This window comes from Anarhichas minor, unplaced genomic scaffold, assembly GCF_050575085.1.
Source record: "Anarhichas minor isolate MPS153535 unplaced genomic scaffold, ASM5057508v1 ptg000027l, whole genome shotgun sequence".
NCBI classification, from domain to species: Eukaryota; Metazoa; Chordata; class Actinopteri; order Perciformes; family Anarhichadidae; genus Anarhichas; species Anarhichas minor.
Window position 1 is genome coordinate 19,325,029 of NW_027466473.1, and position 26,777 is coordinate 19,351,805.

Sequence of the window (26,777 nt, forward strand, 5' to 3'; positions counted from 1 at the left end):
TACCACTGCTTAAGAATTACAAAGCTGGCCTCCAGGATCCTCATCTCCACACATCAAATTATACATTCAAATTAGGAAAATCTCATCCCGAGCAATTTAAAATAGAATTATGTCCTGAGACTTAAATCAACCCAGATACCCACCCGACCTGTGTTACAGTCAGTTCATGGTGATGTCAGATCTGCACACCGTTGGGTTCAAATAAAGTCCAACTGGGATTAAGAGGAACCCTGTTAAAGAACTTTAAACACGGTATTAAAAACATTACTGTGTGGTTGAGCAACTCATTGGATGTCTTTCAAACAGCTATATTTATTCAAGTTTCTCACCAGAAACTACATTTCACAAGTTACATACAGCGTTATAATTTACCTCCACTTAATACAAATCTTTACTCAATAGAGCTCGAATGCTCCGTTATTTAACCGAGCAGGACTGTGCTGCCCTCCGGCTGCTAACAGCTAACGCTAACTAAACTCTCCTCCTGACAATATCGACATGGATTTGTTGTTCATAATGTAGCTTCATCAGGGAGCGTTTAACCACAGGTGTGTAGGACTAGTTTTCACTCGGGCAGGATGGATGGATCGCGTAGCAAACACGTGTTGTTGTAGTTCCTGTATAGCATAAATAAACTGTTAAATCATATGATAACACAATATTGGATCGGTGCATAGATTCACGTCCGCGCCGATATACAATCCAGCATTTCTGGCTGTAAATGCAGGTACTACTATCAGTATCGGAATAACTCTAACTTTATATACAGAGGAAGAATGTACAGTGAACAGGTATTAAATTGCATTCTATGTGGTATTTAAGATGAATTTAATTTGGTGAACACTGCAGAAAGCCTGTGATAATTAAGTTAAAGTTTAAACATTTTAACCTCTGACAACTGTGATTAGATGAGGTGCTCTAAGTAGAAACCGCCAAGAAACATAATGTATGTATTTAGTCAGCCTATAAAGAGTCCAACCTTGCTGGAAACATTGTTGTTGAGGCGTTCAATGACCTGAGAGGCTTTGAATGTCTGTAATAAAGCTCATGTCCATTGTCAATAGTTCTGGCTGGCCAAAGGTATTGATCATGAAATTGAATGACACGGGTATATGACGAAGTATGCAAATTACTGACCATGAAATAATCAGCCATGAATAATTTTTCTCATCTGAAGAACATATCGACTGTCCAGGACTTGTTGATTATGGTGCTCGAAGTGTGAAAGCACAGTTATCTCTCTCTAAGTGTGCAACTAATGAGCATTATATTTATTATCAGTGGGATTCACTAAATGATTAATTAGTCATGTAGGCCTGTAAATGTTTATAAATGAAGACTGAAATGACCTGTCTCTGGAGAGGCACTATAGTAATAGAATAAAATGTAGGTTAAACGATGGAGAAGTTTGGGATTGTCCAATGTTTCTGTATTGATTATGCCTTCTATAGCTCCATCTTAGTTGGTCCTCACGCTGACTCACCAGTCCCACCGAACGCCCTGCTGGTATACCGAGCTGATCAATGTGTACATGGCTCCTTTAATGCATAGCAGTGATAATTAGGCCCTGGAGGATTTCAGTGAATTGACGGATAAATCATTTTGACCCAGTGAATCCAGGCTGTGCTCAAGGCAGCAGCACACATCGACTTCCTATTCCGACAGAGCTTCCACTGTTAAGGTTTTAAAGTCCGCTGTCAGTCAGCTGTGTGTGAGTGAGTTGAAGAGCAGAGGTGTAGGGAGGGAAATTGGTTTCAAAGGGGAAGTCAGCTACTTGTTGAAAATAAACCAGTGTTCTGTGATGAAATACAGCGTTTAATAAAAGTCTGATGCTATGATGCGAAGCTACGTGTGTACTATGTGATGCATAAGTCCGGGCTGACCCGTGTCCCTCCTTATCCTTTCAGGGCTGCAGTATGTTCACTTCAGTGAAGGCCTTCGACGGGCAGCAGTACTCCACCCTGAAGAGGCAGTGCTTGCAGAGCGGCCTGCTCTTTGAAGACCCCCGCTTCCCCGCCATCGACGACTCGCTGCTTCACCAGGGCAACAGGATCGGACGCGTGGTCTGGAAGAGGCCTCGGGTAAGTCCGTTTGTTCAGCTCCAAAAAAAATCTGATTTATGGTTTGAGGCTGCTGATGGATCTTTTTGACCATCATCAGACCCCAAAATCTTCAAATGATGTAGTTCAGTATGGAGGTTGGTTCACTACACAATAAAAGCGTAGTTACCTATAATGTTTATCTGATGGATTCCCAAGTGTTTGGGACAAAATTACAATGGGTGCTTATTTATTTCTATATTTCAGATGTAATGTATTTTTGATTAATAGGATATGATCTGCCAAAGCCTTTATAAATATATGTTCATTAGCTGCATCATATCTGAGCTGAATAAAGTGCCTCAGCAGAATAACTAGAAGATAGTCCAAGAATAGCTTCATAACTGTTTAACCACGAAACAACAAGAACAGACTGACACAGAGAGAGAGCGAGAGAGAGAGAGAGAGAGAGAGCTGTGAATAAGATGAGGACGGTGTGCTGATGCACAATAGACGGCATCACCCAGATGTTCCGATCAGGACAAAGAAAAAACAAACCCTGAACCCAACTCCTCATCCCTGATGTTTTTAAGCAGCCTTTGGACTCAAAAGCAGAACGTTATAAAACAATTAAAGAAGTAATTGCCGTTAATTTGCATAAGTGAAACTCCTCCTATTGTACAATAGCCTATATTTATAGCCTATTGAGTTCTGGAAAAGTAGGTGTAACACAAAAAGTATTTTGCCTTGTTTTTATGATGAAAATAGTTTACTTAATGCTACTTCAGCCCCCAGCAGGAGGATGGTGTCTGTCTGGGGCGTTAGTAAAGGTTGTTCACCCCTGATGAGTCTGCACGTCTGGTCAGTAGTCATCCAACGTTTCTCCTCTCCATTCTTTAGTGCTCTTGTACGATCCAGTACTGTATGTATATTTCAGTGGCAGACGATATCAGATGCAGGGCCTCAGGATTTAGTGAGCCAGTGTTATCCCCCTCACACAGCAGGCTGTGGCTCTGGATGGAGTAACCTCCTTCTGCCCGTGTTGCCGCTGCAGCAACAGCCAGCGTGCATTGCCATGGAAACTGGGTCACACAGATTATATGTTTTGGTCCGTGCTGATGTCAGTCATGCAGACTGAAAACGGGAAGAAGTCGAGGGCAGAAAAAAGCAGGAGGAGCTTCCCTTTCATTTTTCGTCAGGACAGGATTTGTGTCTTCACTGACAGTTGGCTTATGTCAGGAGGTTAGGAACAGGAACCCTCAACGGGCATATTTTTAAAGCGTTTTATTGAAACACACTTACTGCACGGTAAGGTTGTTGTTGTTGTTGACTTGGATCAAATTCTAAAGCTACTTATCGGTAGTGAATTACAAAAACGGCTAAATGAAACTTGCTTTAGTCATTAGAAGCCCAATCTTATATCCAGTAACATCTGAGAAGATAAAAGTATTTAAAGAGTTCAAATGGTTGTTCAAAAATAATAACAGACTCCCTCAATGTGTCACTCAGACAATATCAGGACTGTCAAATTTCAAAATTAAAGCCCTATTAAATTTCATATGTTCAGATCATTTTACTATAATGATCACATTGGTATGATCATACGCATCAAAGGCTTAAATCAAACTAGAGAATTCTAGAGAAAATATGGATATATAAATGATATTTTAGTATTAAGCCAAATTTTCTGATGCTGTTTTCTGTTACTGATTACATGAAGACAACAACAGAGTCATGTCATATAAACAGATGAACAAATACTCAAAGAAAAACAGGTCTGTAGTACTGCTAGAGGTCTGAAATCCACAGGGAACCTTTAATCAACAGTACATGTACATAGATGTACTTTAGGCTGCAACCAAAGATTATTTTCATTATGGATTAATCCTCCGATTATTTTCTAGATTAAAATGTTAGAAATGTCCATCCCAGTTTTTCAAAGTCCAAGGTGATGTCTTAAAATGTCTTGTTTTGTCAGTGCAAAACCCCAAAATATTCTGTGTAATGAATGAATGAATGATATAAAACCGTGAAAAGCAGGAAATCTCCATATGTCAGAGGCTAAAAACACAACTACCTCCACTTCTACTTCCTGTATTAGCACTGAACGTTGACGGCGCAGAATCATCCAATATGTAGGCGATACTGTGTGTTCACTGTACAAGCAGCACAGCAACAGGCGACAAGTCAACGAAGGCCGGTGACATGAAGACAACAGACGCCTGACACATGTTGTGCGTGAATCTCTACAAATTAAAGTTGAACCGTTGTTGCTCATATGTTTTTCTTTCACCCTGTTGTGTTTAGTCTAAACATGTTAAGTGGACTGGTGGGGAACCGACTGTCCTGAAGGGCTTCAGTGATGCTGTGATTGATGGGCCTCTTAATATTTATGAGTTGTTTTATGTTTTAGCTCCGCTTAAGTGTTAGATAGATGTAGATCTCTATAAATATCCAAATTGTAGACATGAATTTCAGTGTCGGCTTCAAAAGACTCTGGAAAATATTCTCCTCTTTAAAAGCCTGTCAGCAGCAGTGAGTGGACGCTGAAAAGAACCCAGAATCATCCAAACTGGTAAATCATTTCCGTGGTTCTCAGCATCACTAAGAGGCATTTACAGCTCATACCACTTCTGAATTTTCAATAACCACCAGCAAAAACATTGCAGTGATTTATTTTAATTTCTTCAGTTCCCATTCTCACGTAAAATAGAGAACAAATTACTTTGTTTTGACATCTAAAGTTCCCTTAACTTGGGGCATGCTGACTGCCATCTACTGTAGGTAATACACTTACAATGGACGAGTGCCTCATACAACCCAACGTGAAAACACCCAAACTCTCCATTTAATCACAACTCTCCAGCTTCTGGTTATAATGTTTACTCCGGGATAGGAGTGTGGCGGTTCTGAAATCAAGACTGACATCATGGCACAAACGTCCGTGGTCTTGTTTCACGGCCTCCCGCGTCTTCACCGTGACCGCAGCCGGTTGGACTCCTGTTACGTTACGAGGTCTCAGGACGGCTGCTAATAATCCTGAGATGGAAGCGCAACTTGTTAGTTTACTAATGGACAAAGTCAATTGTCAGCAATATATTTAAATTTATGCAAATTCGATTTATGAAGTTAGTTTACCTCGATGTTCTTTAGTCTTCTTGAAATGTTCTTTCAGTCGATTTAATAAAACCCAGACAGTCCCCCCCCCTTGTTTTTTCTTATTCACCCGCCACCAGTAACAGTCACGTTTTCCAACGCTGTGAATGTGAGGATCAGAGAGGTAGTGTTATCAGTGGGAGGGTGAAGGTTCACAGCCCCCCCCCCCCTCCAGAGGTCGTTGTGCTCGGTGTTATCCTTGCTCAGGTGCGTCTCGGTGATATTTATGGCTGCGATGAAGTCCCGGTGGCAGAGCGTGCGAGCATAAAGAGCAGTCTCTAATAAAATGTTCCCCCTCTCTGTCTGTCTCACATTGTCACTCAGCCTGTCTGTCTTTCTCCTGCTGCCCTTCTCATCCCCCCCCCCCCCCCCCCCCCCCCCCATCTCTCCCGTCTCTTCCACTGATTTGTGTTTATTTATGTCTTGACGAGACGAGGGTGGGGCGATATGACGGTACATGCTGCGAGACAAAGGAAAATGTTTCAGCTGAGCTTTCTATACCATCTATACTCATGGGAACTATCCATTTAATGTTTCTGAATAACATTTAGTTATCGGTTCAATTCAGTTACAGTGGGCCGTTGACTCTGTTTTTAGTACCACAGCGATCCCTGTCCTCGTGTTACTTCTAAGACAAAATATAAAAATGATCCCATGAGTTCCATGGAATTAGGTATTTAGATTTTAAGCACTGGTATTAGATAATTACTACTGATCAGCAAACACCTCGTATTTAGGTATTGGAATTTGTAACAAGGGCCCGAGCGCATTCCTATGACTTGTAAATAAATGTTTAACTAGATTTGTTTCATAAATCTGATGAAGTATTATGGTTGTCGAGGTATTTAAAAGTTTATCACAACTTGGATCTTGCCCAGTCAGTTTTGACGTTGTACTCTTGGAACTCTCTGACAGTGAGCTTCATGGGAAAACCTTTTAAACGTTTACCCAAGCAGGCCATTGTAAACATCCATCAGTGTGTACAGACCTACTTCCAAGTTCACCTTTGAGCTGCTGTGCTTACTGTAGTTTTTCTCATCTTCAGGTTTACTTATGGATGAAGTGGGATTTTATAGATAATTTGGCGAAACTGATCTCAGCAATTTGGTGACAGCAATGTTTTCATAAACAATTAAAAGCTGGTCAAACCAGAATCTTTGCAAAATCACCACATTTATCAACATCATATTCATTGTATTCAATATCGTATCTTCAATATACCATTTTGATGAGCTGGTCACCATTTTATCTTGTATATAAGATGAGTGTTGTGCTTGTGGCTGGTTGTGTGTTTACTTGTGTGGCTGATGGTTCCTCACACAGGCTGATGGATGGTGCTGAGGAGTTCTCAGTAGCTGGGTAAATGATTAGGCTGTGCTCAGCCACAATATTCACATTACTCCAGTGTCTGCAGGGCCGGGCTGGGATCGATACTCTATTACTCTTCCACCTGAGCCAATCCCTGGATGGCGGGCCACCACAGGGAGCCCCCGCCGCTGCTCAAACTCCACCGATCAATGCTGTTGCGGACAGGAGGGGAAAAAACGTGATTAGAGATCTTAACTCTGGAACGGGTCAGACAAGAGGTCCAAACATTGCTCCGCATAGTTGTGCCGACTTGCGCGCACAGACGGGAAGTGCTTCAGTGCTGGTCTTTGTAAGGTGAGAGGGGCTGCCGGTAGAGACTGGAGGCCTCCAGGGAGCACTGCAGTGGCCTCTGCTTCTGATTAGAAGTTTGATTTTGCAGCAAACGGCTTTGCAGAGTCAGCAAATTACTGACCTTTCTGGTGTCCTCTGTGTGTGTGTGTGTGTGCGTGCGTGCGTGCGTGTGCGTGCGTGTGCGTGTGTGTGTGTGCGTGCGTGCGTGTGTGTGTGTGTGTGTGTTTTTGTTTGTTTCGTGTGTGCTTTTGTTTCCCACACTTGAACATGCGACATAGTGTGTTTATGCTGTGATCGGCATTTCTTCACATACACATGACTTTTGAAAGGTGGCTCTGATGTTCATGGTTAAAGCAGGACGGGGCAGCTGAGCCTTCACAGGGCTAACAGATACAGACAAAGCCATTCACACTCATGTTCACGCCTATGAGAAATGTCTCACCTCTCCACTTCACCTGCATGTGTTTGGACTGTGGGAGGAAACCGGAGCTCTCAGAGGAAAAACAATATAAAGACTTCACACAGTGGTAAGGCTGCAGCTGGCCGATCGCTGCAGTGGGTTTCTAACAAATGATCTACTGTGACGCTCTTACAGTAATCAGTATCTCTAAATTTTCTTTTTTTAATATAAATTATATATATATATATATATATATATATATATATATACGCATAGAGAGTGGGGGATTATGGAGCACACTGGAATGCGTTTCTGATGCACATTTACACAAAATCTGGTACAAAGGTTGAGACGTAAACAATCCATTTTGTCCAGTTCTAAGCAAATGTATCCTTCAGGTTCTCAAGTTGAAAGTCATTCTCCCCATTACATAAATATTGTACACCAGGTCAATCCATTCATCAACACTTGGCATAAAAATCAATGAAAATGATTTGCATCTTTGTTCTCGCAAGATCTCAAGGTCTTTATATTTTCCGTCCAAAATTTGGAATATTTTGTTGTTTTTTTCTTTCAAGATTTTTCTTCTGGTGGGTGGAAACGTCTCTGAAATAGTTTTTGAAGTGGAGTCTATTCCAGGGTAGTCCATATACAGAATATTCATAGCTTTTCACTGTAAATATATTCAGGTAGATCATTTATCCATTATTAAACATCGCTACAAGTAATTATCATCATTCTCAATGAATCTTTAGATTATTCTGTAAGTGTTAATTGTTCAACCAAATCTTCAGTTGCTGGTAAATAAATGAGTAATTTAATGATAATGATAACCAATAAGTAAAGGACAATAAAGAAGCATACACACGGGTTATCCCTTCAACAAAGGACATACATGGTTGTCAAGTGGCATTGAATTTTCTGGTGGACCCTCGGATGTTGTAACTGATTTTCTTCCTAAGTGAAGATGACTCATAACCTCTCTCATCCATTGGCCGGATCAGTTTCCAATAACACAGCAGTTGTTAACGTAGTGCCAGTGCAGATGTCCGCTGTGTGTCTTTCACATGAGTAAATGCTCATGTGCGTCCATCTTTTACTTTTCTAACCCTAGTTGAGTGCAGCAAGTGTGTAAAGATAAAGAGCTGTTAAGTGGTGCTGTGCTTTCCGTTGTCTGTTGAGTAATGGCCGAGGTGCCCATCGACCCGCCGGTCCCATAAAGCAGAGGAGCGGAAACAGACTGTTCACACCCAGAATGCTGCCAGCAGAGATCTGCAGGCTGTAGTAAAGTATTAAGTTGTTCTATATTTTATTCTGGGCTTGTGTTAACCTTTTATTTTTAAAGATCAGATATTGGCCTGTCACTGAAATGATGGATATGATGCAGTTTGCTAAATCAATAGGTCATAATATATGACATAAATGTCAAATGCTATGAAATGGAAGTACAGATGAATATGTTGAACCATATTTTGCCATTACTCAAGAGAGCTAGTAAACAAAACACATTTTTGGACATGTTGTTCAAACATCGTCTAAGCCTCTCGGTTGGCGTTTTCCCACAGCAACAGCTGACTAAAAGAGAACTAGAAAAAGAGCCGATAACTTCTGTGGTGTGCAAACGTCTGAAGCACATTATAGCTCTGTACAGCCTGCTGATTTTTATTCCCCATGTCGTTCAACAGGTACAAAGCACTGGTTATCTACCATCAGAGATTGAAGAAGTCTGTCCCTTTACAATATTAAACATTTGGGAAGACCCATCGTTCTGTTCAGTTTGTATTTCACCCTGAAAGTGGATCCTAGTTAGCTTAGCTTGCAGATGTTTGGCTATGCTATGGGAACTGACAGGCACCGACATCAGTTCCCGAACCCAGTTACTTTTGTTCACCTGCTGCTAGCCAACTGCCCCATCAACGACTCTTCTTCTTCTGTATTTTCTAATACCAAACAGAAGGATGGGACTCGAGGAAAAAGTCGCAATTACAAATCCGTCTGCTCCTTCAGCACTACGATACACAGCTCAGTTAGGCTACTAATATTTCTCTAGCTGTCGCTGCAGAAACATATATACAACTTTTTATTTCTATAAGAATCTATATTTCTTATAAAAATGTCTTATTTTTGGAAATTACAATTTTGATTAAATAACAAACACCAAGGGAATACTGTACATACTAACCCTAACCCTGTTTTCAATTAATTTCAACACAACTTCAATGTACTTTATATCGTTTGTACTGTATCTTTTTTTAGCTATTTAGTTTTATTTAGTTTTATTTTAGTTTTTTTTAAAGCATTGCAAATAATTCTCAGTTTTTGGCAAATCTCCCCTCGTGTCTGACATTTAAGCTGAAGTGTAGCTATTGTGTGCAGACAAAAGACTAGAGGACAGGGTGTCTCTCTGTAAATGGCTAGTGTCGGCTCGCAGCCTGTAGTATTCATCCCACACATTATCACAGGAACCACAGGATGTCTGATTGTGTGTGTGTGTGTGTGTGTGTGTGTGTGTGTGTGTGTGTGTGTGTGTGTGTGTGTGTGTGTGTGTGTGTGTGTGTGTGTGTGTGTGCGTGTGTGTGTGTGTGTGTGTGTGTGTGTGTGTGTGTGGATGTGGATAGGTGTGTTAGTCCTGCACAGAGAGAGCAGCTCATTGAGCACCATGTTGTTAGCTATAATAGAGGTCCGTCTGTACACATTGTGGCGGAAAATGGACCACAACGCTGCAGCCACAGGAAATGTGATTTCATAAATGCATGCAGCCCTCCCACACTTGGGCAGAAGATCATGAATACGATACGTGGGTGCATCGGGACAGATGGTCTTTTTCTGATTCTCTCATTTGCCTCAATAACCCATTTAAGTTCCTCTATGTCTTGTACACACACACTTAACTATTCTGTGTCTGTCTTTGGGAGTGTAGGAGCTGTGTGAGGACCCTCACCTGTTTGTGGATGGCATCAGTGCACACGACTTGCATCAGGGACAGCTGGGTAACTGCTGGTTTGTAGCGGCATGCTCCAGTCTGGCCTCCAGAGAGTCTCTATGGCAAAAAGTAAGTGTGTTTTTTTTGTACGTGTAGACCTACCTCTATTTCTTCTTCTTTCTTTGCCTTGTTTTTATTTTTTAAAACCAGACCAAAATGCTGAGTGAATCTCATACAGGTGTGTCTTTGGATTGCCTCACCTCATCTGTGATGATAACATTTTCAATATCATAACAATATCATGTCTTCTGTGTGTTAAGTAACTGAGCTGGAGACTGAGGGCATCGTTAGCCTAGCTTAGCATTAACACTGGCAACGCGGACACCACTTGCCTGGCTCTCTCCAAAGTGAAAAGACATGCCTCCCAGCACTTCTAAAACTCACCAATCAACATGTAACTTGTTTGTTTAATCTGTATACAAAGATAAGTCTTTATGCTAAGCTAAAAATAACTTGAAACTGGTATAAATCTTCACATCTAGATCTTTCAAAAATGTTGAACTTTTCCTAACTGCAGCTGAGACATGGCAGACATGCTCGTATTATGTCTCATAATGCTCATAATACAAATTATAAAAGTTCAAACTTGCACTATTTTGTGCTTTGCTTTTTGCTCTTCTGGTGACCGCCAGTTGTTGTTTGCTTTAAGTAGAAGAAAACCACACTGCATGGGTGAAAGCTCCTGATTCCTTCTTGCACAAAAGTGCATATAATGCTTTTTGAAAAAAGGAGATTTATATGTACTCAATTCTAATTATTCCATATTTAGTGTTTGAGTGTCCATTAAGGACCATTATGATAAGAAGTAAACACCAGAGGACTCATTACATCACCACAACGCCTCCTTGGTCTCAGCAGACCCCATCAGTCAGTAGAAGCCTGATTGGTGGACTCTTAAAGTAGATTCTCTCAGGACCGGCTAAAAGCACTAGGGCTGGATTGATATCCTGGCATTCTGGTAGTGAATGTGTTTTATAGGCAGCTAGCCAGCTAATAATTACTTTCCATGGATTCAGGTCACTCGGCAGATCTAAGAAATGGCTCCTTACCGAGCTGAATACCTTAGTAATGTGACTAGAATAACTCTAATCTGTAAAAATCTGTACTCCAACCAACAAAATCAAAGCCGAGATGTAGACTACATCCTATTGCTTGCCAAGTGTACTTACCTTGTGACTTGACATTGTTCACAAAAGGATAACTTTATTCCGTTGTTTATCTCGTTCAGGGGTTTTCAAGTTTGATCTGAGAAGATCGAGATCATTCATTAACTGTGAAGCCACAGCTAAGTGACACAATTGCTGTCGCAACCTTTTACACACTGATTACAATAAATGTGTAAACTTTTCCATGAAGATTGGCACCATAAATCCACCATTGCAAGCTTCCGTCTAAAACTGGAGGTGTCATATTAACAAAAAGACGTCTTTGAACTGTATTGAGCTCTGGAGTTTCAGTTGTCAGGAATGTTCTGAGATGATCTTTGGCATCCATCTTGACAGAGGAAACAAAGTGATTACCGAGGTTTAATGGGATTTGAAACAAGATGCCTCGGCCTGTTGTAGCGAGACGCTGGATTGTGACGGTCTGCTCAGAGAGAGTGTGTACATATGGGCTTGCTTACACAGTATCGTCCCCGCTGTTTACTCTGTTTTCCATCGTCCAAACACACACAATCATCGTCTAACTCCATATCCAATGAGCAGCATGTTTACTGCTTAATTTCCCATTTTTTCAACATTTTCTTTTAGTTTTTTTTGGAGGGGAGATGCATTCCTTGTCGTTTGCTTTCTTACCCGGAGCAATGCCGCTTGAGACTGTCAAGTCAATTTTATTCATACAGCTCAATATCACAAATTTGCCTGAAGGTGCTTTACAAGCTGTAATAGAATACGACACCTTCTGTCCTTCGACCCTCGATTCATTTGAGGCAAAACTCCCCACAAAACCTTTTAACAGGGGAAAATATGGAAGAAACCTCAGGAAGAGCAACAGAGGACAGATCCCTCATGCTGAACAGACAGACTTGCAATAGATGTTGTGGGTAAAGAATAGACCAACATAATAGAATTAGAGTGTATAATCAGGATGACAAAATTATAGATATAGAGATATATAGATAATGAAGGATATTGACGACCTCTCCACCATGGAAACCTCCACCTAACTCTCCACCAGAAAGCAAATAAGATTATCTCCCAAAATGTCAAACCTCTTTAAAAAAAATGTGAAATAATTGCTGCTTACTTTAACAAAATGAAATGATTATTCTAAATTGAAAAGACTGTTGAGGGATGTAATTATGTAATTGTCCTGCAGGCCGGATCTGGCCCCCAGGTCTGTATCTTCAGTCCCCCTCTCTATGCTGGTTGTTTGTTGTTTGAAATATGACCACAGCTGAGGAACCATAGTGGAAGTCTGTTTGGTGAAGCAGCCTTTGTGAGGAGATATTCATCTGTTCACAGCCTCCCGTGTTGTTGGCCACCAGCAGTATTTCCTATGAAAGCAAAACAAGTAATGGTCCAACTCTCACAGGAGCACATAGTGTTCCCCAGTGAGACCCGAGTGCTTCTACTTCAAAACATTGTTATTTTGTATTGCTTTTTGTGTTAATTACCTGCAAAAAGCTCCTCTCGTTTGGCTCTAGAGCTGTTGTGACTTCTGATTTTTGCCTTTCTTGGATCCTTGTAATTACTCAAGGCAGTATATGTTTAAATGTTAACGTATATATTTGTTTATCATCATTTAATAATAAGATAATTTCCCTCAAAGGTAGTCCATTTGTTAAGGCTAATTCTTGCCTGTCAAATTGTGACAAAAGGACACATACCAATGAGGTCACTCAATGATAATTTCTATTTATGCATTCAAGTCTGTAGGCGAGATTGATTTAATTGAGACTCCTAAGAATGTGCAACGTTAGACTTTTTTGTTGGTGTTAGAATCAGAGAATGGTTTGACGGTTCAGGTGGCAAGTTAGTTACATGCCTCCTACCAACGAGAAACGAGTCTAATACCATCTGACATCTCGGTTATTTTCTTTTCTCTCACACCTCATCTGACACGCGGCTTCTCATTCACAGTCACAGTTAGTGTTTCCTCCGTCCGACGCAGAGCAAAGCATGGAGGCTGAGAGAGGAAATCCACATGCCTCCCCTCTCTCTTGTTTGTCAGGGTCACCATGCAAGACAGAGACGGATGAGGCAACAGGAACCTGTTCCCCCGTCCACTGGGGAATATACTCAAGCACACACACACACACACACACACACACAAGAACACACTTGTCTCTATCTATTATCTCACAAGGGACTCATTTCTACCAAACCCGTCAGGGCTGGCTGTTTGTCAAAGAGGAGGAGAGGGTGAATAACATTTTTTGCACACACACACACACAAGCCCAGAAAATGATCGTGTTCAGGCGTTAGTTAAGAAAATGCAGATACACCTTTGTGATTTATTGGATTTATTTGTATTTAGCTATATTTAACATCATAGGATACAAAGGTCAATAGGTTCAGTAACAGAAGCAAGTTTTATGTAAATGTGATGTGTTGCAAAAGGAGGAGGAGGACAAAGAGTGTAGTCTTTTCCTTACAGGTTGTCTGATGATGTGATATTGAAGGCTTTCTCTTCTGCTAATTCCAGACGGTTTTAGACAATAAAAATGCAGGTCTAACCTAAAAGTAACATTGCATCCTCAATGCACAGAAGAAGAGTTTTTAGTTTGAAGTCTCAACAATCCACCATGAAGGTGATGGAGCAGTCGACAGTCTGAGGGCTGCAGCCGTCTGCAAACGCAAACAGGAAGTACATCGTCTTCCTTACCGTAGCCAACTCGGCGATCCGCTCGCCAAACTCGTGCGCGTCAGCCTCGTAGCACTGGGTGGGCGCGTCGCTGGCATCGTCCGGGGCCCTCCAGAAAATCCCAACGGGCTCCAGCAGCTGCCGCGTCATCAGGTTGGTGAGGTCGGGGGTCCAGAGCTGCGAGGTGGCCGTGACGGTGAGGCGTCCCGTCTGGGGCAGCCTCACCGTCCACCGCGAGAATCCGAGGGACTGTTTGGTGAAGTCCAGTCGGTACACGGCCTCGTTGGGCTGCAGCAGGCGTTCGCCGTCCGGCCTCTTCTGGCCTCGCTGCTGCAGAGACTGAACCCGCAGGCGCATCACCTCCGTCAGATCGGTGTCCGGCCGGAAGGGCAGCTCCAACTCTGTAGACATGCTTGGACGTCACACCGCAGCAGGCTCAGAGGTCGATACCAACTGCAAGGCTGGATTAGATTGGCAGCTATGTCGAAACTAAGCGTCTTCCCTTTGTCTGTCCTCCTCCTTCTTTACAGTTGCTCTTATACATGTGTTCATGTCCTTGTAACATCGATAGGATAGGGCGGGTCTTACACAGAAGTACAGATTAGCAGAGGTACTAGGCAACAAGATCTAATGACATTTGCAACCCCGGCACAGGGTTTGCCCTCAGGGAACTGTGTCTTGTGTTTTTACTTGGCTACAGGTCTTTAATACCTGACCTGAAGTGCTGTATTACCAAACTCCTAGAGGCTTGCATGAGCGGCAATGTAAATGTGAACATCAAAACTGTTTTGTAAGAGTAAGGTTGCCCCTTTTATGTTGGCGCTGGACTCTTATCAGATGAAGGGAAGGAGGAAGGAGTTCCCCGTGGTGTGCCTATCGACAGACAGCAGGGGAAGCCAAGGTGCCTTCTGCTTGTGTTTCCGGTCAGTTGTCAGGTCACTTACCTACCAGAGTGCAGTTGCTGCAGCGCGACACTTGGCCCACATGTGAGCTGAGATAGATGGAGCCTTCGCTCTCTCACTATCCACAGTGCAGAGTCAGAGAGTATAAGCAGTAGCGAGGTGGGGTGCAAGAGAGACTGCCTCCCGAAGGATTACAAAATGACTCTGAGGTTTCTGTGGTGCAGTGCTTTGTTTCCCCCCCCCCCCCCTCTCTCCTCTTTTTAAAGGAGCTGTTGCTGCTTCACCGAGCCGGCCCTCCAGAGAGGCCAGATTCTCTCCATCAGCAAAGTGTCCCCTCCTGTAGAGAGGTTTGACAGGAACTGCTGTTCAGTTAGCGCACCTTGACATCTCCAAGCACACCCGCTGGAACACTGTCACTTACTTCACACGTGGTGTCGCTCACTGCATCATTTGGCGTTTTTTATTATTATTGCAGGCCATATTCGCACTGGTAGAGGTTTCACAGGTGCCCTTTTTGCAGGTCCCCCGTAGTTTGGGAGTTCTGTTATGACACGGAGTCACAGTGGGAACATGGGAAAGCAACAATCACATCAGCAATCACAACACGACGTAATGCAGTAAAAATACTCTGTGTGTTTCCAGCAGCAACAGGCAGCTGAAAAAGAAAAAAAGCTCTGATGAACCCACTGTGCACTACCTTTTGGCTGCGATAGCAACAACAAAAGGAGCTTAATAAAGTGTATGTGTAGTTGGTGAGAGAGAGCAGAGCAGATGCGAGTTGCAACGTGATAATAAATGACACCAAGACATTAAAAAGTACTTATAAATAGCTTTTTCTAAGCTAAAGAAACGTATTAGTTTATTATTAGTTTCAGGTGATTATAAACTGATTAAAACATAGTTATGAATATTGTATTCAATATCTGCCAATTAATCCCCCTAAATGTTACACACTGTTCCTTTAAAGTCCTACAGTCTAAACATAAACGAACAAAAAGAGTCTCACTACTCTGCACTTAACTGACGAGAACAATAAAACAGCAGCCGCAGCTACACCTGGTGTGCTAAACACTTTTAAATCCTACATGAAACACACAACATGTGAAAACAAAACTATTTAAACCTTCCTCGTAGTAATGCGCCTCAGCGTTAACAACGACATCATCAATTTAAGTTTGCATTTAACCGTAGCAATGACGAGCTGAGGTAACAGCAGACTATAGTAGCTATAGCTATGATCGAAGTCAAGCAGTATGTGGACTGGACGTGGTCTGCATTTGGACCAATCACATAGCAGGGCTGGAGTGACGGCGGTTAGAATAAAGAAGCCTGTAACCTGTCACAACTAGAGTAGACATTCTTTATTTTAACTGGAAAAGGTGACATTTAACCTTGATGTGTGCTATCCAGTTAAGATAGCATAGCTGTCACACCTCGATGCTTTCTTTAGATAACAGAGATTATCATTACATGACTGGAATACAAACCTAATCCCTTTTAATCAGAGATTTTAAATTTGTCTCACTGATTTCCAAACAAAGATAAATCAGTATTGTCATGTGTTGAGCCATACAGTCTCTATTTGTCTGCACAGTATGCTTTGTACTGCTCTGTATTTTGCTCTTTTTTTTTTTTAAATCTTTCCATTTCTGTTACCTCTGTATGTTTTAGGATTTTATGTGAATATATTGTTTGTTGTTTACCTCTCGTCAAAATGGAGGCTGGGTTATAGAGGTTTCACTGGACCACAGTAAACGCAGGCAACTGAAACACACACACACACACACACACACACACACACACACACACACACACTGTAGTTATTACCTCTCACCCATGTCCTATTACAGCTGGATTTATGACTGAGAGAACCAACTTGATAAATCTGTCCCCTAATCCTAAATGCATCAGCAGACATGAGGGTACGCTGTCTCAGTCTGGCAGCCCACTCCAGCTTGACATTATTTATGCTTCATGGCCCACCGGTTTGTTTGGCTTACCTGCCCTCTGCTCTTCTTCCTCCATCCCCTTCCTCCCCCTTTGCCACCCTCCAGGTCATTCCCGACTGGAAGGAGCAGGAGTGGGATACGGAGAAGCCAGATTCGTATGCCGGGATTTTCCACTTCCGCTTCTGGCGCTTCGGTGAGTGGGTGGATGTGGTGATTGACGACCGGCTACCGACGGTGGACAACCAGCTGGTCTACTGCCACTCCAACGACAGCAACGAGTTCTGGAGTGCCATGGTGGAGAAGGCCTATGCCAAGTTAGTATCAGTGGCAACAAATATACAGATCCAGCTTTAGAGACGCCTAAAAACTCATTATTGGAATTAATCATTTTAAACTTCTGCCTACCTAAGGATAGACTTTGAAAAACAGCAAATTACTTAAACAATTAATTGTTTATCAAAATAATTGTTGATTTATTTATTTTTCACAATCGATTAATCGGCTCTAATAACCGTTACCCGGCTCTCCGCCTCTTCCTGTTCAGGGTTTATGGCTGCTACGAGGCTTTGGACGGAGGCAACACGGCCGACGCGCTGGTGGATTTCACGGGTGGTGTTTCAGAGCCCGTGGACCTGCTGGAGGGTCAGATGGCAACAGATGAGGTGGCCCGAAACCAGCTGTTTGAAAGAGTTCTCAAAGTCCACAACAGAGACGGTCTCATCAGCTGCTCCATCAGGGTGAGCTAGGAGCTGCATGGCAGTCACCTCCTTTTTTTAATCATACATGAGTCCTGAGGTTAAAATTTGTGGTTTTTTCATTCTTTAAAAATGTGTTTGTACACATGAAGATCTTCAGTCATTTTGTAGTAAGACTTTGGCAGTGTTCAGATCGGATTTTTTATTTCCAGTTATTTATTGTTGCTCAGCCACATGTATGGGACAAACACATTGGCCAAAGCATTACGCTTTGCGCTTTTTGAGTACGCTCAAAACTGAGTCTACTTGGGGCTTTCTTCAGTAGTGCTCTGAGCTGAATGCTAATATTTAGCTCACAAACACAAAGCTGAAGCTGATGGGAACGTCATTAGTTTTGCAGCTGTTTAGTCGCAAATCAAAGTATCGAATAAGTAGAAACTTTGATCTGATGACGACGCTCGATGAATATTCATTAATGTCTGTCTCAAACATTCAAAGAAAAAAAACAAAAGGAAGTTCACACTTTGCATTTTTAGCAGCATTTCAGCACCTGTTCTCTGAAAACGGTCTGATCCACCACAAAGGCTGACCCCTTGAGCCCCAGAGCTCTTTAATAATTAAAGCATTTTCTGCCGTGATTTTAAAATCCAAGGATGAAACGCTGTCTGTGTGTTGACTTTGTCTCGCGGCAGTAGCAGCCTTCTTTAGTGCCAAATCTCTGCATAAATTCTTTCTGCAACTTTTCAAAGGCTCTTCAAAGCTGTGTAGTAATTTGTTTGAGATTACGTGAGGTGCACACAAATGAATAGCGCTTCTGAATTGTCCATTATGATGATATTGTGCCGGCTTTTTTTACTTCAAAAGGTACTTCTCACAGGGTAGCACATGTCTTTATGGAAGGATACTGGTTGAAAAAGGGTCCAAGAGGATGACATTCTCTAGAAACTCAGCTCATCTCTGAAAATGACCCATATTGATTGTTTTTGAGAACTAGGAGCTGTCAGCATGAAGGTCTCTGTTTCAGTAAAGAAAATACAAAGTTCACTTTAATGTATCGAGAACTGTTTTGTCGAACAATATTCAAGTCTCAGTGATCTTAATAATTAATGCTTAAGGGATTTAAGGCAAATACATTCTTGACTTGCCTGCAGTGTCTGCATGTTGCTCCAGCGACAACTAATTCACAAACCCTTATTGTGATTCAGAATCACACACAGTTCCATTTTTAAATCATATGGCTCTTTTATATGCATGAGTTTCAATACCGGAGATTCTGTTGTTCGACTGCAGCAGTAATGCGAGCTCAGAGAATATAAGCAGTACTATACAACAATGCATTTTCCACCTATACCCTTTGTTGTTATTACTTTAGCTTGTTTTTCTCACTCATAAATTGTTTATGTATTGTGTGTGTCTACGCCTATCCTCTGGGAGACCATGTGTTGAGGCTACTGGGGGGTGCTGATTTGTGGATAGAGGACTCTGAGTTCTGTTCTGAAGTTATTCTCAAACTGGAGATCAGTATTCCTTCTCACAGCTTCTATTTGGACAAACCAGTGATTCAGAACGCTATAAAGTATAACAACTATTTGTCCGGTCTCTCTTTTCAACTGGTTCTCATTTCAATTAGGGGCTCAGCTGTTGCAAAGATAATATATAACATTTCCAGAGTAATGTCTTGGCCTGCAGTCGACTAATCAGTCGATCATTATTTTGATTAATTGAATGTTGCAGCATTTTGTGAAAAAAACTGAAACCCAAATTGTCCCTTGTAAACGCTCGTCACACCTACACTTGCAGTAGTGCACAGAAACAGTTCTCCTGCAATAAGGGATTAGCACATTTCAGGTGGTTTTAAATCCAAATAAAGTGATTATGATAATGTGGCTAAACTGTTGGTTTGTTACAACATGTCGAATCATCTTACTGCTTCACTTCCTTATGCCGTGTCCCTAGATCTCAGCAACTGCTTGTGTGTATACAATGTTATCATAATTGATAGAAAGAATGGCTAAAACGACAAAAATACGACCCACATTACAATAAAACTGTAATATCTGATAAAGTTTAATGTAACATCTGTACATTATCAGCAGTTATGGTGCACCTCCGTGGCTTAGGAGTTAAAATGCTGCGAAGGTCCTCGGCTTCAGTCCGGCCGGGGACCTTTGTTGCATCTTGCTCTTCGGTTTCCTATCGTGTCTCTACTGTTTGTAATAAAGGAACAGAAATCTCTGTTTTCGGTTCCCCGACAAACACAAAAGCCGAGCTTATTGTGCAGCTTCCACTGAAAACAGCAACATCGTCCCTGTGTGTCTTTTACCGAACACCTACCTGTTTGTAATTTTCTCAGGAAACTGTGCCAGCTTCCCTCTTTTACATATTTATAGAGATCCACAAAATCATCTGTTTCCAACCACTAAACCTCCCCCGTTTTCCTGTTTCCCAGGCGACCACGATCGAGGACATGGAGGCACGGCTGGACTGTGGCCTGGTCAAAGGTCACGCCTACGCCGTGACGGACGTGCGGAAAGTGAGGCTCGGTCACGGACTGCTGGCCTTCTTCAAATCGGAAAAGCTACAAATGATCCGCATGAGGAACCCCTGGGGAGAAAAGGAGTGGAGCGGCCCCTGGAGCGACAGGTAAATCCCCACACTGCCCCTTACAGGCATGGATGAACTACTGCAACTCGTCACATCTCATCTTGTCTCGTTTGGCCTTCTTCATCTATGTCCCAATTTTGCGCAGTGATCTCGGTAAGTCAGACATTTCAAGAGCGACACAAACACTGACCATGTTTGCATGAACAAAATATTCATTTTTTTCTTTTTCCAAAAAAGACCATAATCCTGCTAAGCTGTTTACACGGCGAATAAAAATTGATATTCCACTAATATTCACTTTAACATGCAGCCGTGCATACTCCCATTAACGTAAAATTGCCCCATGACATACGCCCTATGGGTACGTCCTTTAAATAAGTAAAATTTCCCTCCACTTCCAGTCATGTTGCTCCCATATCGAATCACGTACTCTTGTTGTCATCGTCCTGCAAGTTTTGCAAAATTGTGCTCTTCGAGATTTTCTTTTTTACGGACCGATGCATTGTGTGCAACGCACAGAGCTGACCGTAAAAAGGCAAAAGGCTGCGTGGCGCAAATGGTCAAAAAAATAACACAAGTGAGGCGCGTATACCGAATGTGTTGTATACATGTCCAAAGAATGCTCCTAGAACCAGAATAATGCCGACATATCCCACATATCTTAAAACGGAAAATGCTACATTCGGAATGATATCCAAAAAGAATATGCTTTTTAGTTTAATTGTGGAACTTAAGTGTGCATGTAAACATAGTCAGTCTATTCGTCCTTACTTGACCGTGTTACGACCTTTACCAATTTAACCAATTTCACAAAGTACATTTTGAAAATGTCAAAGTGCTCTTGTCTCCTTTGTCTCTCAAATTTGACACACTGGTCTCTGAGACATTGCCGGTGATGAATGAGCAAACAACTAATGTGCTGAACAAAGACCAAACTCATAAAAAATGCCCACAACGTAACCAAGAAAGCTGCATGATGGGAAAATGTGGAGATGCAATCAAGGTAATGGGTCACAGAGAAAAGATGAATGACTGAATAGTTCTCTTCTGAATAAAATCAAACAGTGCAGTGCAGCTCAGATAGCATTTTCCCAGGACCCTCCCAGAACAGACATTTTGCTGACTAAACCTTAAACTCTAACGTGTAGGTGAATCAAATGGCCATTCAGTCAGGTGGACAAGCTGTCATTTCTCCCTAGAAAAGAGTGTTTCATTCCAGTTTTACTTGCTGCATTGTGCCTACACTTCCTAGGGCAACAGGTAATGCTGAGATGCAGAGAAGTTGCTCCTTCAACATCTCTCCGTCTCTGTCTAGCCTCTGTGAAACAAACAGGGAGGTGGTAAAGCCGGATCATAATGGAGCCTGAATTATTGATGAGGCCGAAAAGAGAGAAAGATGTTATTAAAGAGACGTGAGTCATCTCTCTTCTTTCTCAATCACTCGCTCGCTCTCGCTGAATAATTTATTCATGGTTTGATAAAAAAATAAAAAAGGAAACCTGTTACTGTAAATGGAGTTTGACAGACTGTTGAGACGTGGACGCTTGTCAGTGAATCATAAACAGAGACATAAACACAGACCTAATGCATCCAGTGAAAAGCCTGTGTTTCCCCTCAGCAGTGAATACAGAATGGACCTTGATGTTTAGGTATGATTCACACTCACGAATGCACACATTCAACGGACTCTTTAACATAATCGTGCCCTTGAGGGGTAGAATCATACATCATTTATACATCTGAGCTTGATACAGTAACTGAGCATTTTCACAATCATTATGAATATTAAAATATTCACAGGTGAATGTCCCACTACTCAAATATATTAATATCGGGTAACACTTTATATTAAGGTCCTTGTAATGAGCGTTAGTTAATAGGTATCAAGGCTGTGTAAAGTGCTTATAAGATGCTATTACCTTTATTATACATTAATAAGACTATATAAGTGTTAACAATGGCATCATAAACACATTTATTGTTCGATTGTAAGACATTTATAAGCACTTATCAGAACTTGTTAACAGTTTATAGACTGCTTAACAGCCCTATTTTTATAATTGTTTATGATAGCATTCATTAGCAGTTAACGATGCTTTTTGCTGTTACCGGCTCTAAAGTGACAACAGCGCCTTATTAAGGTCTTAAACTCAATAAATGTGTTTGTAAAAATATTATAAGAAACTCATAAGGTTGTTTTATGTGTTTAATCTGTCTATGAACTGTTAAAAAGTTTCTTATAAGAGCTTATCAATGTTTTATAACAATAAATGTGTTCATGGTGCCATTATTAACACACACTAATGTTAAAGAGCATCTTATAAGGACTTATAAAGGCCTTACTATCTATTTACTAACGCTTATAACAACTATCTTAATATAAAGAGTCAGAGTTTGTTTTCTCGTGAGCTTGTGAGTTTGATGCTGTTCTTCTGCCTCACGTGTGTTTGCTCTCGTGTCTCACTGCAGTTCGGAGGAGTGGAACAAGGTGAGCAAGAGTGAGAGAGAGAAGCTTGGCGTCACCGTGCAGGACGACGGCGAGTTCTGGTGAGAACCAAAAATCTACTAACAATTTCTGTTGTTGTTCCCTTATCTTAGAACCATTTATTGAAGTGATGCAGGCATGGTTTAAACTTATTTAAATTTGTGTGTACGCATAAATCATCCATACACCATCCACCCAAATTAAATAAGCTCTCCAACCTGCCAGAACTTTTCCCTCCTCCTCTACTAGTCCCTGTTGGCTGTTGCTTTATAAATTATAATATGTATTGATGTAGAGTGTGAGAGGCTGCTTTCAGGAATTGTAAACGTTTCAATGGGCGCAGCATTGTCACTGCAGCAAGTTATAAACTACACTCCTCAACTGATGTGTCAATAAATGCTATGCTGCTGTTTTTCAAAAGCCCATACCGGTCAACATTTAATCTCATTCCTTGTCAGCGCCACAAATCCCAGTTTCCCTTTAACACGTAACCCTTTTCTTTGTTCCTGATTTCATTTCATTTCCTCTATTTTTGTACCTGTTAAAGGTCTTCTTCTTTCAAGCTTTTTTTCTCTAGTTGGTATCCACTCTCTCCGGTCTCTTCTCTCCTCTCCTTTTCCTGCCCTCCTGCAGGATGACGTTCGATGACTTCTGCCAGTACTTCACTGACATCATCCTGTGCCGCCTCATCAACACCTCCTACCTGAGCATCCACAAAACCTGGGAGGAGGAGGTGATGAGGGGCTCCTGGGTCCACCGCCAGGACCCCCTTCGCAACCGGTCAGGAGGCTGCATCAATCACAAGGCCACTTTTCTGCAGAACCCTCAGGTTAGTGGAGGTCGTGTTTGTCTTGTGTTATAGAGAGATGTGTGACCAGTGTTGGAGAGTACTATGGTGTCGCTCTCTCTTTCCCCAGTATGTGTTCGATGTGAAGAAAGTGGAGGATGAGGTGCTGATCTGCTTACAGCAGAAGGAGAAGAGAGCCACACCCAAAGAGGGCAAAGGGGAAAACCTCGCCATAGGCTTTGATATTCACCGGGTAGAAACACACGTGCACAAATACCGAGAAGCCTCCACAAACCTGAAGAGTTGATAGACTAATGAATAGCTCACATGAACGAATTTCTGCTATACTGTCCTCTCATCCTGCAGGTGGAGCTAAATCGTAAGTACCGTATGCACTCAGCCCAGCAGAAAGTAGCGGGCTCCATCTACATCAACTCGCGCTGCGTCTTCCTCAGGAAGGAGCTGCAGGAGGGCCGTTACGTCATCATTCCCACAACCTTTGACCCCGGGCAGCAGGGCGACTTCCTGCTCCGCGTCTTCACTGATGTGCCTTCAGACTGCAAGTAAATCTGATATATTCCCACTGAACACATAGTGTAACTTTTTGAATGTCCTGAACCTACTTTGAAGCTAAACTACGTCTCGATAGATTCACAAGCTGTGGATTTGTACACTACGTATGTGACTGAAGTTAAGCAACGTCGTGTTGAGTGGTGTGAGCTGCACAATATTGGAAATAACTGACATTGTGATGTATATTTTTCTGCGATCTGAAGTAAATTTTGTACATTTTAAAGTTAAATACATCAGTCTGGTGCACTTTGAGAGCAAAATGAAGAGGCTAGGTAAACAATTTGTGCTCTAGTAAACAATTAAATAATTAACAAAAAAGATAGAACCACAAAGCATGAAAATGAGACGCCTGTAAAAATATGCACAGTTTAATATGTACGTAGTCTGTAGATAATTAATGGGAAACACTGGATTAATCATCGCAAATGAGAATCGTGGACGTTCCCTTTCGTATCAAGCGGCAAAAAAGTTGTAACATGAAGTGTTTTTTAGTTAATTTGCCGACATCACAGACGCCTGAGTCCAGTTGGCTTCGACAGTTTTATAGCGTACACTCTTTCTTTCCCAGAGAGCTGACTCTGGACGACCCTCCTCAGACATGTTGGACGGGGATGTGTGGCTACCCTCAGCTGGTCACTCAGGTCCATGTAATGAATGCTGAAGGCCTGCAGGGACAGGAATCCAACGGAGGTAGGACCACTACGTACTCACATCGCATCGTATTCGCACGTTGACGATCATATTCCTGTGTTGTAAACTCCTGTAAACACCCACAGAGCTTCACTGCCTCAATCCCAATAAGGAGAGACTTCTGAGCAAAGTACAAGGTACTACAGCACCATCTGCTGAAACTGTAGCTCCTATGATTAGCCTGTAGTATAGGGTCCTTACCCCCTTGAAGCTCTTCTAGTCTGTGCACATACCTGTAATGTATGTATTTATGTATTTTTTTTCAAATAAAATAACTTAAAAATGAGACATTCCTGGTACAATTGGATGCAGTACATACGGTGTTGTCAACCATTTCATTCTGTATCTCCGGGTCGGATCCCCCCAGTGACTGCCACTGTGTCCACCGGATGGCACCAAAGTCCAAAATTCTTATATCCTTCACATAGTGGCTTTAGATTTATCTGCTGACAGAGCAGAAGTGGTGGAAGAAGTACTCAAATCCTTTACTTAAGTAAAAGTACAATGCAATCATGAAAAAAAAAAGCAACATGTAGAAATATTTCTCCTTTTTATAGAGCAAATCATGAAGCAACCAGTCGAGAAAATAATTGGTAAATTAGTTTATAATAAAGAACCAAAGACTGTCACCCGTCACAGAGACTTCAAGGTGTGGAAGAACTGTTTTGACTTTTCCCCATTTTCAGCTGTAGATCCGTACGTGATCATCACCTGTGAAGGAGAGAGGGTTCGTTCACCAGTTCATAAGGACACACGGTGCCCAAACTTTGACATCAAAGGCCTGTTCTACCGCAAGAAACCCAAGGAGGGCATCCACATCGAGGTGAGCTGTCACTCTCTGCAGCCATCCCACTGTGGGACCGTACACTGAAGCACATGTTCATAAGGGCTACAACCAAAATGTAGCAGCTCAGGTCCTGTATATGGTGGCAGTCTGAGACTGGGTGAACCAACACTTTAACCCTCCTACACCTGGAGAGCTTCCACCACAGTTTGTGTGTTGTTTGAGCTGCTAAGGAATTTAGCTGAACATCCATTACCAATCAATTACAGGCTCAATATCAGGCGATATGTGAAAGCCAGCGTGCTTGTTAGGGAATTATTGTTGGTGATACAATGTTGCATTTCCTCAATCAGACCTGTGAAATTGCATCACTTGTATCTCGGTAAACGGAGGCAGAAATGTGCATCTGCTGCTCTGTAGACGAGCTGGGCCAGTACAAGGGATGCACTGATCCAACCGCCTCAGGTGGAGCGAACGTGGGAATATATGCTGTTTTGTTAAGTACATAATTAATACCTTTCTCGTATCGGTATACCATGCTACCTTTTTTTTTTTTTGTTCCAAATTAAATCAGCCGTTCCATGTATTCCGTTACTCCCGAAGAGAACACATTTAATGTGGATTGGTGGCTTTTGGCTGATCATCGATCTACTTAAAAAGGTTGATATTTGCACCAGCTGACGGATCGTTGCAACCCCACGATGTAATCTTAAACACTTCAAAGTTCAGACTCAACTCTTCTTTTTTGTTTCCTTTTTCTCCACTTATTGTTCTGCACTTATCCATTTCTAGATTTTTTTATACTTTGTAAATCAAAGAAAATTGTGCTATATAAGTTAATTATCTTTGAGGAGTGCTGTGTAAGTACGATTTTACGACTTAGAAACTCCTGTATACAGGCACTTGTTTATTCTTCGTCTCTGTGCTTCTTCTACCTTCTATCGAGTTTTGATTTATGTCCCTTGTGTATATTCTCTTTCGTGACTGCTTATTGCCTTTTGTCTTTTCTGTCCTCTCTTTTCCTGCTTCCCCTCTTTTTCGCTTTCGGATCTCCTCCTTCCTCCCACGAGCGGCCAACAGATCTACAACAAGAACATGATCGTGGACACCTTCCTGGGTCAGGTGATCCTGTTCAGCGACCCCAACGAGCGCCAGGAGCAGCACACGCTTCACCTCCGTGACAAGGGCAGCCGCCAGGACAACGACCTACCGGGCACGCTCACTGTGCGCCTCATCACCGCGACCGCGCTCACCAACATCTGA

At 42.0% G+C, this 26,777-nt stretch overlaps 2 protein-coding genes across 3 annotated transcripts; one reads left to right on the top strand and one right to left on the bottom strand.

Moving 5' to 3' along the window:
- The first annotated feature begins 1,916 nt into the window (after positions 1–1,916).
- On the top strand, positions 1,917–26,777 carry capn5b (calpain 5b). 2 transcript variants are annotated; one of them, XM_076102167.1, is made up of 12 exons: positions 1,917–2,081; positions 10,175–10,306; positions 17,002–17,210; positions 17,441–17,633; positions 20,041–20,234; positions 22,665–22,742; positions 23,314–23,509; positions 23,598–23,720; positions 23,834–24,030; positions 24,609–24,730; positions 25,423–25,553; positions 26,595–26,777. In XM_076102167.1, the coding sequence occupies exons 1-12, from the start codon at positions 1,917–1,919 to the stop codon at positions 26,775–26,777; spliced, it is 1,923 nt and encodes a 640-aa protein (XP_075958282.1). The 2 variants fall into 2 exon arrangements, with proteins under 2 accessions (XP_075958282.1, XP_075958283.1); XM_076102168.1 differs by lacking the exon at positions 10,175–10,306.
- On the bottom strand, positions 13,974–14,480 carry ompb (olfactory marker protein b). Its single transcript, XM_076101327.1, has one exon. It carries the CDS (start codon positions 14,454–14,456, stop codon positions 13,974–13,976), a length of 483 nt encoding a protein of 160 aa, XP_075957442.1. The 5' UTR covers positions 14,457–14,480.

Bases quoted from the DNA above. Each gene is read 5' to 3' on its own strand.
- ompb (XM_076101327.1), bottom strand. From the start codon at position 14,456: ATGTCTACAGAGTTGGAGCTGCCCTTCCGGCCGGACACCGATCTGACG.
- capn5b (XM_076102167.1), top strand. From the start codon at position 1,917: ATGTTCACTTCAGTGAAGGCCTTCGACGGGCAGCAGTACTCCACCCTG. The intron at 17,634-20,040 runs GTGAGCTAGGAG...CCTGTTTCCCAG, and splicing joins TCATCAGCTGCTCCATCAGG to GCGACCACGATCGAGGACAT. The intron at 20,235-22,664 runs GTAAATCCCCAC...GTCTCACTGCAG, and splicing joins AGCGGCCCCTGGAGCGACAG to TTCGGAGGAGTGGAACAAGG.